Here is a 16,356-nt window from a genome sequence, read left to right as displayed (position 1 = left end):
AGGCAGGTATTTCTGTTTGGCTGACCCACCTATAACAGTCAGTCGTGTGAGGAAGAAAAATAATTACATATTGAATTGTTCTTTTCCTCATATGACAAACACAATTTTTCCTGGGCTCCTCCTAACTGCATAGAACACCTGTATAAATAGAGAAAGTTTACAGATGCTTCAGAGAATATAAAGCAGGAGAGAGACCTAATGTGAACAGCTGAAAGACATTAGGTGCTTGTGTACAACATGATCTGGATCCTCAGCTTCCTTGCTTTGGCGTCTTCTACTCTGGGTGAGTTTTTATTAGGATAAAAGGTGTAATACACACACATACAAACACGTCTACAAACATGGCATGTTACTATGATCTTTTTTTTCATTTGTTTCATTATGAACTATGGTAATAGGATGTGGAGTGCGTCAATCAATGCGTTACCCAGCAGCTGAAATTGCCAAAAGATCTATAAGTTTTGCTGATGTTCAAAAATCAAAGCCAAAAGAACATGAAAGTGTTGTTGGGGGAAATCCTGTAGATATCACCTACTTATGGCCCTGGCAGGTCTCCATTCAGGTAGTGTTACAAGTTTAAAGACAGTCTTTGTTTATATTTGTGGATCAATTTCTTAGAGTATGTGGTGGTGGGCCTCCTTCTATGCATAATGATGTACTCATGAAATTCTTTATATTTGATACAGACATCAAAAGGTAAGCACTTTTGCGGTGGTTCCCTGATCAATGAAAACTGGATCCTTACTGCTGCCCACTGTTCAGTTCAGTAAGAACCTATCTATCTATCTATCTATCTATCTATCTATCTATCTATCTATCTATCTATCTATCTATCTATCTATCTATCTATCTATCTATCTATCATTTTATCCAGGTATTTTAGGTTTTAGACCTTTCCTGATTTGTATTTCTAGGCCTGGGAATGACTATGTGGTCCTTGGACAGCACGATCTTGGTTCCAATAATGAAGCTATTCAAGTCAAGAAAATTACCAAGGTATCCTCTTCAGTGATATTACTGTATTAAAGCAGAAGTTAAACTCTAAAATTACTCTGTTCCAAAGTTTGACATTGTTTTCTAGAATTTTGTCTAGAATTCTTTGGTGAATAGGAAGTAAAAAAACAGCATTTATTCAAAATAGAAATCTTTTGTAACATTAAAATTGTCTTTACTGTCAATTTGATCAATTCAAAAATGATAGCACCCTTGATGAATAATTTAATTTAAAAAAATCTTGTTAAATTATAAAAACCTATTTTCTTCCTATACTTACAGGTCATCACCCACCCTGACTTCAACAAACAGGCCAAGTTCAATCATGATATTGCACTACTGAAAATGTCCAGTCCAGTACAGATGACGTCCCGTATCTCTCCTATATGTCTTCCTAGTTCCTTAACCAGCATCCGACCTGGGACTCTTTGTGTCATCACCGGCTGGGGCGCAACTGAATCCCTCCGTATGTCTGCGATTCTTATCACCTGTGTACATTAGAACATTTTCAATACCCACATGTTCTGGATTCACAAGATAAACTGCTCGACCATTCAGGCAATTATTGTCTCACATTATTCTTTTTGCTTTTAGCAAATCCTCGAATTCTGCAGGAGGCCACTGTGCCAATAGTGAGTCAAGCTCAGTGTAGGCAGTTCTGGGGTAGGAACAGTATCACAGACGCCATGATCTGTGCTGGAGCCTCTGGAGCCTCGTCTTGCCAGGTATAAATATATTACACACAAGCTCTCAAAGGAGTTGTTCATCCAAAAATGAAAATTAACCCATAATTTAATCACCCCCCAGGCCATCCTATGTGTATATAACTTTATTCTTTCAGACAAGCACAGCCTGAGTTACTTTTTATTTATCCTGCTTCTTCCAAGCTTGGTAATGCTGATGGATAGTGGCCATTATTTTGAAGCTCCATAAACCATATATATCTGTTGTAAAACTAACCTATATGGCTCTGGGCGGTTAAAACAGATCTTTTGAAGCAGATTGTTGGCTTTTTGCATACATCAAAGGTCCAGTCAGAGATAATCCAAGAAGCCAGAACCCGAACTCTTGCATAAACGTGCATACAGCCGTTTGTAGAAGTCAATCAACTTGTAATAGCTTTTTTAAGCTTGTAAAAAATGTAATATTTTTGTTACAAAAACCTGCTTCAAAAGACATGTGTTAACCTCTGGAGGTGAATAGGTTATATGGAGCTTATATGGAGGTTATATAGAGATATATGGAGCTTCAAAATAACGGCCACTATCCACCAGCATTACCAAGCTTGGCAGGGCCAGGATAATTTGTTTAAAATCTAAGATTGTGTTTGTCTGAAAGAAGTAAATCATGTACACCTAGGATGGCTTGGAGTTGAGAAAATTATAGGGTAATTTTCATATTTGAGAAAACTTATTTTAATTAAAAAAGCAAACTAAATTAATTAAGATTTTTTATAAAAATCACAATGTTAATCGCTGATATCTGTGTATCCACTGCAGGGTGATTCTGGTGGTCCTCTGATGTGTGAGAGTTCAGGTGTTTGGTACCAAGTGGGCATTGTTTCCTGGGGCCATGAATCCTGCAGCACTGACCGTCCAGCTGCCTACACCCGTGTCTCTTACTTTCGCCAATGGATCAGCGAAATCATTAGAGTCAACTAGAGCACCAGCTTAAGTCTCATAATATTGGTTTTTCTCTTGCCTGAATATTCATACATTAGTAAACAAATGTGTCTTTATAACACTGTAAAGCTACTGCTTTAAATACTGGAAATAATTGATATTGTGACAACATAATTATTAAAAGCACTTTATAACATAAATATCTACAATGTATCTGTTTTCATTCGAATTACATTTTGATGATACTGAGCCTATGTATGCATACATAATTATGGCTGAATAATAATTAAATAAAGCAATGAGGGTCTTCCTACTACGCCTTGACTATGTGTTAAAATGCACAGGCACACTAACTTTGGTTCACTAGAAAAAAAAGTGGCATATGTAAACAAATGGTGCTAGACCTTTCACCATTTTGGAATGACTTTTAGTACATGTATAACATCAGTTCCTAAATCAGGTGTTACAATTAAGTGCAATAAATCCAAGCTAAAACAAGAGCTTGTTTATGCACTTCTGTTCATTTCCAGTACCTAATACTAAAAGCTATTCATCATATATTTGCATTGACTGAGAAAAGACATTACACATATGTCTGCTTGTCTGTGTTGTCCTTGTAGATCATGATCATGATACAAAACCTGTGCAGACTATGAGCATTCCCATGGTGTCAGCATTAAAGAGAGTTAACCTTCTATGCATTTTCTTAGAATCCACATGTTTTAAACATCTTTTCAAATTGTTTAATGGTGTTAAACAACCACAAAACATCCTGAGCAATAAAAAATAACTTATTTAGTATAAGATAAGATCAAAGATGAAATACTTTTCCTTTTTTTGCATTTTATTTTTTGTATCTTCTGCCTGGAAAGATTATATGGGGTCAACAAGAAATTCAGGTTATATATTTACAGGTAAAAGAATTAAATCTTAGGTGTCTCAATGCTGCATTCAGGAAACAAAATGTTTCAACAAAGTTGGGAAGCCGACCTTTTTTTCACTTCACCCATTTGTTCTTGTCAATATTTCAACACACTTTTTGTCACATGACTCTACTAAACAAGATATGAACGTTCCAGAGCTCTGAGATTCTGCCAGCTGCATGGAAGCACCTTGATGAATTCCCAGTTTTATCAGATGTTGAGGAGAATATAAAGCATGGGAGAGACCCATGGGAACATCAGCAGAATTTACTCACTTGTCTCCACCATGCTCTGGATCATCAGCTGTTTTGCTTTGGTGGCCTCCACTCTGGGTGAGTTTTGGAAGTTTACAATGAAGGTAGCAAAAGTCATTGTCAACTAGAAGATTATGCTTACTTTAAAACCTCTAAATTTACTTGTTATTAATTGTTATTAATATTGATCTATATGTTAATATATATCCTCATCAAGGCCGCATTTTTTTATAAAAAGTACAGAACAACTGTAATATTGTGAAATGTTATTTCAATTTAAAATAAATAAAATTGTTTATGTGAATACATTTTAAAATTTTATTCATTCCTGTGATATAAAGCTAAATTTTTAGCTTCATTGCTCCAGTCTTCAGTGTAACATGATCCTTCAGAAATGATTCTTATATGCTGATTTATTATTAATATTGAAAACAAATATTGCTTTTTTTCAGGATTCTTTTATCAATAATAGGTAACAATTAAGAGCACTTAGTTCAAATAGAAAGGTTTTCTAACAATATACACTACTGTTCAAAGGTTTAGGGTCAATTTTTATTTTTAATAATGTTGAAAGACATACTTTTATTCCAAGGATGTGTTAAATTAAATTTATCCATCAAAGAATCCTGAAAAAGGTTTTAAATCAGAGACACCAAAAAAATGATTGGCGGCACAACTTTTTCCAACATTGATAATTCAAAGAATAAATAAACATATTAAAATGATTTATGAAGGATCGCTAGCACGCAACAGTGTATAAAAGTAACAGCTGATAAAAATTCTGCATTGCATCAAAGGAATAAATTACATAAATAAAAAGCATTATTTTATATTGTATTTATTTCCAATCACAGGATTTTCTGAGGCTCAAAATATATTTTTGTAATCAAACAAAAAAATGTCTCAAGAACTGACAAATAACCCATTATTGTGTGTTATATAGGTTGTGGAGTGCCTGCAATTAAGCCAGTAATTAGTGGCTACAGCAAAATTGTTAATGGAGAGAATGCAGTGTCTGGTTCCTGGCCCTGGCAGGTCTCTCTCCAGGTAATTTTTACTAGTTTTAAATATACTTTTTAGGGTCCTTTATCATTTAATATGTACATGCTGAGATGCATGGAAAATGTATTTTTCCAACAATGTGTTAATCATACCTAAAGTTATATTATTTGTAATTAATAATGCCTAAACCAGCAATCCAATGGCTTCCATTTCTGCGGAGGATCCCTGATCAACCAGTATTGGGTGGTCACTGCTGCCCACTGTGGTGTGAGGTAAGAACATTTGAGTCGGTTTTACTTCAATAACATACCATGCCTGATGCTTTTCCGTGCATCTATTTTTAACTTATCTCCCACCCTAGGGCTGGATATCACTATGTTATTCTTGGAGAGCATGACCGCGGCTCCAGCGCTGAGGCAGTTCAAGTGATGAGCATTTCCAAGGTATAAGCTTTAATGATATCAGCTCATCATCCCTTTACTTCGAGTCACTGTCTGCTGATGGCATTGCTTTGGTTCTATGATATCGCTTCCATTACCTCATTACCCATTAATGTTTCTGTAAATGTGTTTTTTTTTAACACTGTATACCGTATCGTGTCTATATGTTTGAGCTCACTAATATGTTGGGTTTATTAGATTTGTATAACCTTTTTAACCTTTTAATTTTCTTTCCACCGTAGGCCATCACCCATCCTTACTACAATGGTAATACCTTCAACAATGACGTCACTCTGCTCAAACTGTCCTCTCCAGCCCAGCTGACATCCCGTATCTCTCCTGTGTGTCTGGCTTCCTCCACCTCCAGCATCCCCGCCGGCACTCTTTGTGTCACCACTGGATGGGGCAAAACTGGAACCACCTGTACATTCATCATCATCATCATCAACACTTAAAACATTCGGAAACATTCGAAAATGACCAAAAGTGGTTTAATTTTCTTGTATTTGCTCTGCTTTCACAGCAAGTCCTCGTATCCTGCAGCAGACCGCGCTGCCTCTTATCACTCCCGCTCAGTGCAAGCAATACTGGGGTCAGAGCAGAATCACAGATGCCATGATCTGTGCTGGAGCCTCCGGTGTCTCCTCTTGCCAGGTATATGAAGACAGATACCTTACACGGTTACTCCATCCCAAACTGAAGATTTTGTCATTAATCGTTAACCCAACGTCGTTCCAAATCAGTAAAAGCTTTGTTAGTCTTTGGGACACATTTTAAGATATTTTGGTTGAAAACCAGGAGGCTTGTGACTTGTGAATGCATATATACAGTGCTTTGGTCCTAATGTGTCTGCATTGGTTTGTCTGTGAACTACAGGGTGATTCTGGTGGTCCTCTGGTGTGTGTGAAAGTGCTGGTGTTTGGTATCAGGTGGGCATCGTGTCCTGGGGCACCACCGACTGCAATGTTCGCACCCCAGCCGTCTACGCCCGCGTGTCTTATCTCCGCCAATGGATTGACCAGACTGTCGCCTACAACTAAAGTTCTGACTCTCTGAACATAAGGCGAATAAAAATACTACAAAAAACCCCACACATTCTAAAGTTGCTTAATGACTCAAGCAATTAAAATAAAATAGTGGTATATACGCATGAGTTAAAAAGATAGTAAAGTGGTTATGATGATATAAAACTGTTTCCAGGAAGCATGACCAAAAGAGAAAGTCTAATAGTAATAAACAACTAAAACTATCATAGATTACATGCATGCATTTGATAACAATTTATACTACTCTTCAAAGGTTTGGGGTCAATAAGGTTTTAAAGTTTTTGATAGAGGCCTCTTATGCTTATCAAGGCTGCATTTATTTGATAAAAAGCAGTGATAATTTGCAATATTAGTATAATGTAAAATAACTGTTTGCTATTTCAGTGTATTTTAAAATACAATTTATGCCTGTGATGGCACAGCAGAATCTTAGCATCATTACTCCAGTCTTCAGCATCACATGATTCTTCAGAAAACATTGCTGCTCAAAAGCATTTCTTATCATTGTCAATGATGAACAGTTCACATTTTCACAAATTCCAATCACTGGGCTATAATGGTGGTTCCAGTTCTGTCAAATAGATGTTTACATGATGTCTTAAATGGCTATAAGACATTTATAGCTTAATATAACATAAATAGTCTCTTACTGAAATATGTAATAGAAACCCGTGGAAATTAATGCTATTTAACCTGTTTTTTAAGCCATTTTTATGTGCATTCTGTATCACTGACATCAAATGGTTGCCTTCGGTGAGCTACTGGAGCTCTTACCACAATCCAGCTCAGAATAAACAGTTCAGATTTGTTGCATTTTTTTTCAATCAAAGGGCAACAAGAGAAGCGATGAATGACTTTCGGACAAAATAATGGGACGATGCCTGTAGACGAATAAAACTTCCTAAAGACTGTTTCTTTGCCCTCTCAACTTTAGAGTCTTTTAGTAGACCACAGCTACCGTAAGAGATTACAAACGACTGGGACAAGAAATGCTACGTCACCCCATTAGGATGTAAACATATCTGTGCGTATTATTTCGCTGCAGCCGCTGGAGGAGTTTCTCATCGCGAATTTCCCTCATTATCCAGGGCATTTAGACTTCTTGTGGTGAAAAAATCATGGTACAGCAATGGGTTTAAGCCTATGGTTATATATTTATCATGTCCTGTAAGCTCTTTCACTTGCTGTGGTCATCATATTTTATTTTTAGAGTGCAACCATTTTACATCTTTAGAATAATGGCGCCTCCCACAATCCAAAATATATATAATAATGTGAATTTTTTTTAATAACATAAACCATTCATGGTTATTTTTCTACATATTTCCAATAAGGGACATAATTTATGTTATGTAAATCCATACAAACCCAAGGTTCCTTTAACAAGTTCTGAGACCACAGGCCTGCACAGAAAACAAATGCTGAGCGGAAAAGGGGAACATATTTAGTTTTTCTTTCATAGCTTCTCTTTTTATTAGGTTATTACATTCAGTTCAGAGACAGCGAGATGTGTCATGCCAGGTTTGACGTTTGCCATAACCACTTTATTACGTACACATGTTCAACTTCTCGTTAGAAATCATCTTCAGGGTTTACAGAGAATGTAGAGATTCAGCGTGAGGATGAGCGGCAATTTGTTGAATTGTATTGAATGGGTTTCTAGCTTTATTGACAGCATTAACATTACATGAGATACCTGTCTGTGATGGCGGGCTCTGTTATATTGCATTTTCATGTAATATTTATGCTTTCTATAGCTGTGGCGTCACATAGTATTAAGAATTAGTTCACGTAGGATGCCACTGAAGTCCTAGGTGGGGAATGCCCACATCCCTGGCAACCAACGCAGGACACCTGTATATATATATATATATATATATATATATATATATATATATATATGGCCTGTTAGATGTATATAGGCCAAAGAAAAATATCCTGTGAAGTCATGCAGTTATTCTTAGTTAATGAACCACAAAATGTACATGCAACATCCTTCATTCACTCATGAGCTTTTCACATAAGTAGAAGAGATCCTACTTCAAGCTCTTTATTTGACCAAGTTTTTGTGCACTGACAATAAGCTACAGAAAATGGGTAAGAGTTTCATCTGTGCAATATACCAATTTAACATGCTTGTTTATTATCCTTATTAATCTTAAAAATAACACATATTTAAATGTATTGATTTAGCAGACGGCTTAAGGAAATGTAATAAGTGATTCATCATATGGAGGCAAACAGACACAGGAAGTGCTTGCAATACAAGTTTCTACAATCTAGAGCCAGAAGGGATTAAGGAAGTGAAAGGTTTTGTTTTCTTTTCAAGTTAGAATACAGTCAAATGTTTATGAAAGAGATAAGTTTCCTGGATTCCGTACGGAAGTGGGAAAGCAAATTAGTATCAAAGGCGACAAATAGATCCTGCAGAATGAGAACAGACTGAAAATCAGCTTTCACAATCCACAGGGGTTCTTTGACTGACAGTAATGCCATCTCAGTCGGTTATTCTATGAAAGAGATAATGATACCTGTTTTTTCGTGTGAGTGCAGATAAATGTGTACAATATATATAATCAAACTGTTTTCAGAAATCAGAAAGAATAGACCCATAACTAAATTAGGCACTTGTGGAGGAATGGATGCTTCAAGGTAATATAATTATTTAAGAAAACAGAAAATAGAGTGTATGAGCATTCTCAGGAAGAGTGACTCAGACAGTACAGGGACGGATCTGAGCTAATTCACAGCTAATTTGGTAACACTATTAGTTTGAGAAACTTGAGGGCAATGCAGCAATCAGCAGGCTATTCTTGTTAGAATCTTGGGTAAGAGCTGGCAAAGTTTGCTTTCGAGGAAAATTATTCAGGATCCTTTTTACTTATTTTTCACAATTTATGCAATTTATTTATATAAGTTTTGGTTTGGTTGGTTTTCATCCGTAAATGGAAACATTTCATGATTTTGAAATTTGCGTATGTATGTGGTCATCTTCATTTAAATTTCATATTTGTGTCATATTCATATTCTGTCTCTTTTTAATACTTTATTAATCAACCTTCCTGTCCGTAAACATTTGTAAAAAATTATTTAATGAATTGCACACTTATAGAGCTAAGCTCCAAAGACGTCAAAAATCGCCAGCAGACTCTGGTGGTGACTTTATATTGTTTGCAATTGTTTGTGGACTTCATTAAATTCCGTAGAATTTGTCTCCGAGACAGCAACCAGTGTTGCCTCAGATCTAGCAGGAAGAGTTGTCACTGACACAGACTCACTGAAATTTTTTCTTACCTCGTTTTGAATCCGATGTTCTGAATTCAGATGTTTGTAAATGTGGGAGAGCATACATACAGAAATTAGTTTGCATAAAACAAAAGTGTTTACTCGTTTGCGAGAGCATGCCTGGACAGAGCGTTAAGTATGAGACACAGTAATCTAAAGCTATACAGTAAAAATTATTCTTTGCTAGAAAGAAGGGTACGTTTGCTCATAACGTTGCATAAAGCTCAACTTTAATAACAAGTGTCAAATCCTTGCATTTTTCTTTAATTCTGCTGATTTTCAATGCAAAATAAATAAATATAGTACAGTATTTGTAACAGAAAAAACGTGTTTCTAGTCAAATGTGCCACAAATTGTTTAATTTGCATGTTGTTTTGCTCCAGAACCAATTCTCAATCTATACTTTAATCTCTTTTCTGCATAGTGTGCACAAGTTTGGAAAATGATAATCTGACTAGCGTCTCCGTGACACAGGCGAACGAGGGCTTTTCAAGCCTCCAGATCTTCGCTATATGCATTTACCTGATCATCTTCATCTTAGGCTTCATCGGAAATGGTCTTGTCATCTTTGTGACCGGCTACAAAAAATGAAGACGACGGTCAACTCCATTTGGTTTTCAACTTGGCGATTGCAGACTTCTTTTTCTCCTTCACCCCGGTCATACGCATTGTCTTGATCTTTGGCAAGCCACTGGGCTACATTTTGTCCAAGCTTCTCTCTTTCATGACGGAGCTAAATATGTTTGCTAGCATTTTTTCTTACAGCTATTAGTCTGGACCGATGCCTGTGCACATGGGTGATTGTGTGGGCAAAGAACAAACGAACTTTACTCAAAGCCAGGATCATTAGCATGATAGTGTGGATTTTATCCATCGGCTGTAGCATTCCATTTGTCATCAATTTCTGCACCAAGTATCTAGACTTACAGTCTCTGTTCACATACAGGTTTATGGTGGGATTCCTCATCCCCTTCCTGATCATTGCATCTTCTTATTTAGCTATTGGAGTGCGAGTCAAACGTCTCACGAGGGGGAAACATCTCAGGTCCTACCGTCTTATTATATTTCTGGTTCTGGCCTTTTTTGTATGCTGGTTCCCTTACCATATTCACAAATTGTGTTTTGTGAAGAATATGCAGAACGTCAATGTTCGAGAAGTGATATCTAAAACAACACCTTTTGTGGTTTGCCTTGCTTTTCTAAACAGCTGTCTGAACCCCATTCTATATGTGTTTATGTGTGATGAGTATAAGAAGAAGCTCAAAAGTCTCTGCTGCTGGTGCTGGAAATGGCTTTTGCCGAAGAACATCTGGACTTTCTGGATCACGAAGATGACAAAAGACCCCAATGCTTTCTTGACCAAAGAGGAGTAAACAATACTAAAATCAATCTCAAGGTCTAAAGTAGCTTGTTGTCTTACAGTTTTTGAATTATTGTTGTAAATAGTGTATCAAAAGGATATGTACAGATTTGTGATCAATGAAGTCAGTGTCCCAAAAATAAATTGGACTTTACCTTTGCAGTGAAAGTTTATCTTTAGATATCCTGTGTCACAGTATAGTATCTTTCGATAACGAGTCACCCGTATATATATATTTTATATATAAATTGTCAGTTTGTTGTTTTACACACAGGCATACAGAGATGCAATAAAACTTTATTCACGCCCATAACAACAAAAGACAATACTTTTTTGAACCTTTTCTGATAATAAGTGTGCAAACTCAAGCATTTTTTAAGATTTTTTAAGAAAGCATCTGCTTTCTACAAGCGTCTGGCAGACGTCTTACAGACGTCTTTACATACATTCTAAATCATAAACATCTTAAAGACGTCCAATAGGCGTCTTTGACATCTAAAAGGAGACGTCCTATAAATATATTTCAGATGAGCAAACAATCTAAAAATATATGTCTTGCAGATATAAATGCGGACGTCAAATAGACGACTCCTAGACGTACGTGTGCTATCAGGGCTGCCTTTAGTTTTGTTTTCAGTGAGTGAAATGCATGCTCTGCTCGGTCAGGCTGAAATCAGGAGACTGAATATTTCAGAATATTTCACTTTTTGCATTCAAAAACCCCTGGGTTGCTTTTGCTGTATGTTTTGAGTTGTTGTCCATTTGTCATCACTAAACACCAGCAGTGCCACTAGAAGCCGTGCATTATCATGCCATCACACTGCTCCATCATGTTTCACAGATAATGTTGCTTTGGATCATGAGCTCTTCCAAGCCTTCACCAAACTTTGTTGAAGTTGATCTTCATTCCAGCTGTCCAAAGAATGCTTTTCCATAAGTGGTCTGGATTTTTTAGATGGCCTCGTTTGCACCTTTGTGGTGAACCCCTCTGTATTGCTCTCTTCTCTTGATTGTAGTCTTTGACAATTACAAAGCTACCTTGCCGAATGTTGTAAAATAATTTTTCTTTACCACGAAGAGAATCCAACACTGTTGTCCTCCTTGGGACATGTTTTAGGTTGCTGAGGTCACTAGTGGGTTCTTTATTTTCTCATGTTTAATGTATAATGTATAACACTGTTGATTTGGCCGCTTCTAACGTTTCTGCTATCTCTCTTTTTTTTTGTTTTTGAAGCCTATAGAAATTGCCTGTTTCACTTGTAGGGAGGGCTCTTTGAGCTTCCAAATATAAATGGCCTAGTTTCGGATGGTGTTTCTGGTTAACGCTTTTCTCATTCACACTGCAGAAATAAAACTTAAAATTGCACAAATAGATTTCTGTAGAAGCATATTTCTCTTTTAACTCCATCCCACAATCACTCTTTCATAAGTAAAGGGGAATTCATCATTAGCTCTTTACTGTCCACTGAAAAGAGCAGATGCAAAGAGGTTTTATGGGCTTCGACACAGACTGAAGAAAATGGGTAAGAATCTAATTTGTGTGTTTTATGCATAATTGGTGCTTGTTGAATAATGTTATTATTAAAGATTTTTTTTTATTATATAATAGTGTGTTCTTAACTGCAGACAGTGTCTCAGTAGTTGGTTTCAGTTTTTGTATTATGTTTTGTTTTATGAAGATTGCTTGTCTGTTCATTGCTTGATTTTGGTGGATTATTTTCTTTTTTGTACATTACATTGACCCAGACCTTTGACTTCAATTAAATGACTTTTCTATGATTATCTACACAAAATTAAATCTTCATACAACATTTACACATGAACAGCAAAATGTAGGTAAATATCATTTGAGAACAGAATTTTATTTTTCAAAATGTCATCATGTTTTAATTTTTTTCTGTTGCAAAATTACTGAAAATGTTATTTTAATGTATATACTTACAATGAATACATTTTTATTTCATGAATGTTTAAAATTTCATCGCACAATGCTATTGTAATCTGAAATTTGTAATATGTAAAATGTAAAATGTACAATAAAATGTTTTGAGATTCCAGAAACCAACACTCATTGCATTTTCTCTTGTTTTTGAGTAGCGGGCACTACTTTTGGACCACAAAATTTCACTAGATTCATAACAGACAATTCCACCGTGCAAACCGAAGGCTTTTCAGGCACCAATGTCTTCAAACTATGCATTTACTTGTCCATCCTTGTTGTGGGTCTCATCGGAAATGGGCTTATCATATTTGTGACCGGCTACAAAATGAAGACTACAGTCAACTCCATTTGGTTCCTCAACTTAGCAATTGCAGACTTCATCTTCTCCTCAGCTCTGATCACGACCTTAATTTTAGTCCTTTGCAAGATGGCTTGGAGCTTCAATAGCAGGTTCATCCACTTGATGCTTTACCTAAACATGTACGCTAGCATTTTTCTGCTGACAGCTATCAGTCTGGACCGATGCCTGTGCACATGGGTGATCGTGTGGACTCAGAACAATCGAACAGTGTTCAAAGCTAGAATCATCTGCAAGATTGTGTGGGCTTTATCCATCGGCTGTAGCATCCCTGCAGTCATCATCCACTCAACAGCAGAGCCGGAGAGAATCTCTGACTCTCCAACTTCTATACAATTCTACAAGTCTTTAGTCACATATAAGTTCGTAGTGGGATTCCTCATCCCTTTCCTGATCATTGCATCTTCATATATAGCAATCGGAGTGCGAGTCAAAACCCTCCAAAGGGGGAAGCAGCTCAGATCGTATCGTCTCATTGTAGCTGTGGTCCTGGCCTTTTTCATATGCTGGCTTCCTTATCACATTCATAAGTTTTGTTGCATAAGCGCAAAGGAGAATCAGTGGAGTGAGTCCGCTAAGGAGGTTTTATTAAAAACAAAAGCTGTAGTGAACTGCCTGGCTTTTCTAAACAGCAGTCTGAACCCCTTCCTTTATGTGTTCATGTGTGATGAGTATAAGAAGAAACTTAAACAGTCTCTTCAGCTGGTGCTGGAGACGGCTTTCGCTGAGGATCATCTGGACTTCAAAGTCTCAAAGCAAACAAAAGACATCCCTATGGCTATGCTTGCAGGCTGCCAGGATCAAAAACCAAGCCATTAAAGTTAACTCGACAATTATGACTCAGCCTTTTTACCTTGACAGCCACACTTTTTCATTTATGAGTTATACAAATGAGGTTCAACAATATATACAGTCATAAAATGCATTATACAAGTGGAAAAGTTGAATCAATGAAATGTTTAGAAACTCCTGCTGGGTTTTTAACGGTCTCTCTCTCTCTCTCTCTCTCTCTCTCTCTCTCTCTCTCTCTCTCTCTCTCTCTCTCTCTCTCTCTCTCTCTCTCTCTCTCTCTCTCTCTCTCTCTCTCTCTCTCTCTCTCTCTCTCTCTCTCTCTCTCTCTCTCTCTCTCAGATATGCTGTTTCTTTAAATTTACATGCAACAATATTGCAAAAATAACAGCATATTGTCTTTATTTTACATATAGTCTATTTGATTTTATCAGACGACGGCTTGGAGTACTAATCTTGGAAGCTAGAGCTGGTTATGTAGTCTTAAGGGGTCGCTTTTCAGTCACATTTCACATCCATCCCATTGTATGACAACAGAATCAGTGAAATATATCAATGACAACTGTTTTGTTGAGAATTTAGCTGCATCAGAACACAGTATATGTTTAAATTAATACATTTCATGTAAATGAAAGAATCCCATTATAACACGTACACATTAAAAATGTCAAAACACTGGACACAGCTGTGGGCCAACATTATGCAGAAGCAAGCATCACTACAGAAAAGAAACTCAAGGCTGATCTAGGTGTGTGTAGATGCATATAATTCACTAAATCCGCCCCTGTAAATAGTATGGAAAAGAAAAACTTTATCATTGTATTGATACGCAAAAATGGACTTTGACATTTACTTGAAATGCACATGTTTGGCGTGCAAATGATAGGACGTTTTTACGTAATACGCATCTACCCCACAAATTCAATCCTACCCATTGTGTAGCATAAACACGCCAAAGTCATTTTTTTGTTATCTATACCACAAGTTTTCATTTCTGTTTGGCGTACTGTTTATATACACACATTCATAAGATCGGGTAGCGATGCGATATTATATCACATCATACATTTTAATGGTATATATATATATATATATATATATATATATATATATATATATATATATATATATATATATGGAGAAAAAAACTGTTGGAAATGATGGGCCCTTTTACATGCACACACACACACACACACACATTGTGTCTCCATGTTTTATGGGGACATTCCATATACTCTACAGACTGTATGTGTCCTTCACCAGCCCTTCACCTAAACCTACCCCTTACAGGAAACTACTGGCATTTTTAGATTTTCAAAAAAAAATATTCGGTATGTTTTATAAGCTTGTTTCCTCATTGGAACCTAAAAACTGTCCCCACAAAATGTACTCGTATTCCTATCCTTGTAGGGATTTGGTTTCCATAACGTGACAAATACCAGGTGCAGACATACACACACACACACACACACACACACACACAAATAAATTTCACAGTGAACGTGATTTCACCAAGTGCAGTGGGTTTGTAAACCAAAATCTTTGAGGGTGCCGAACAACATCCTTATCAACCAATCAAAGACATTTACAGGAAATGTCTGTTTTAGGTTTAGCTGGGCTTGTCAAGTGCTTTTGTTATTCATTTGTTTAACTATCAAGACTGAAAAATACTGAAATAGTGTTTCACTGTAAAACATACTAAAGTAATTTTCCTAGAGGTACTTGCGGCAGACGTTCCTTTACTGCTAGAAAGTTCAAAAGACGAGTATTTTTATATATGAGGAAACTAGTAAAGTCTGGCATTGCTAATTTGATTCTAGTTGACACTGGACCTGTTCTCTTTTGTGAGCGTTCAAGAATGAGTCAGGGACGCAAAAACTGTGTGTCCTGAAAAGGTAAAAAAACAAACAAAGTAAAAGTTACATTTTTAAAAGTAACTTTTAATTGATGTTCAATTATAATAAATCTCACTTTTGCCATCAGTCAATGTATTGAGAACATCTACAGTTTCTCGAATATAAAACAACACCTTGTTTTCCAGATTACCATGAAAAACTTCCTAATGTACGTAAATCAGGTTTGCATTCGTATCGTAATGCAAAAAGACCAAAAGATGGACGGTTGACGAACTAGCCTGAATGGCTTAAAAGGTCTGCCTTTTTAGAGATCCGCGTTTATTCGTTTAGCAGACGCTTTTAACCAAAGTGAATTAGGAATAAGTTCATAGCCTCTAGATGGCGCCTACTTCGCTGCTTTCAAACACTCAAAAAGAAAGATAAACCATAATACATTCAGAATGTGGTGAGCCAAATTTGCATTTCAGGCTCGAAGGATCTATGGTA

At 36.5% G+C, this 16,356-nt stretch overlaps 3 protein-coding genes and 1 pseudogene across 3 annotated transcripts; all 4 read left to right on the top strand.

The window, feature by feature from the left end:
* The first annotated feature begins 152 nt into the window (after positions 1 to 152).
* si:dkey-238d18.3 (chymotrypsin-like protease CTRL-1) lies at positions 153 to 2,931 on the top strand. Its single transcript, XM_043258358.1, has 7 exons — positions 153 to 283; positions 399 to 562; positions 687 to 766; positions 915 to 996; positions 1,276 to 1,459; positions 1,588 to 1,718; positions 2,493 to 2,931. The coding sequence occupies exons 1-7, from the start codon at positions 238 to 240 to the stop codon at positions 2,652 to 2,654; spliced, it is 849 nt and encodes a 282-aa protein (XP_043114293.1). The 5' UTR covers positions 153 to 237; the 3' UTR covers positions 2,655 to 2,931.
* Positions 2,932 to 3,726: 795 nt separating this feature from the next.
* Positions 3,727 to 6,325, top strand: ctrl (chymotrypsin-like). Its single transcript, XM_043258682.1, is given in 8 exon segments — positions 3,727 to 3,870; positions 4,736 to 4,839; positions 4,987 to 5,066; positions 5,156 to 5,237; positions 5,477 to 5,657; positions 5,758 to 5,888; positions 6,111 to 6,131; positions 6,134 to 6,325. Coding segments are annotated over 8 exon segments (837 nt in total). The 5' UTR covers positions 3,727 to 3,773; the 3' UTR covers positions 6,275 to 6,325.
* Positions 6,326 to 8,373: 2,048 nt separating this feature from the next.
* LOC122358701 lies at positions 8,374 to 10,967 on the top strand (annotated as a pseudogene).
* Positions 10,968 to 12,444: 1,477 nt separating this feature from the next.
* On the top strand, positions 12,445 to 14,044 carry LOC122358700 (C3a anaphylatoxin chemotactic receptor-like). The gene is made up of 2 exons (XM_043258547.1): positions 12,445 to 12,448; positions 13,023 to 14,044. Exons 1-2 carry the CDS (start codon positions 12,445 to 12,447, stop codon positions 14,042 to 14,044), a joined length of 1,026 nt encoding a protein of 341 aa, XP_043114482.1.
* The last annotated feature ends 2,312 nt before the right edge of the window (positions 14,045 to 16,356 follow it).

This window comes from Puntigrus tetrazona, chromosome 15 (genome assembly GCF_018831695.1).
Source record: "Puntigrus tetrazona isolate hp1 chromosome 15, ASM1883169v1, whole genome shotgun sequence".
Classification (NCBI taxonomy): domain Eukaryota; kingdom Metazoa; phylum Chordata; class Actinopteri; order Cypriniformes; family Cyprinidae; genus Puntigrus; species Puntigrus tetrazona.
This window is presented reverse-complemented; position numbering and strand designations above follow the sequence as displayed.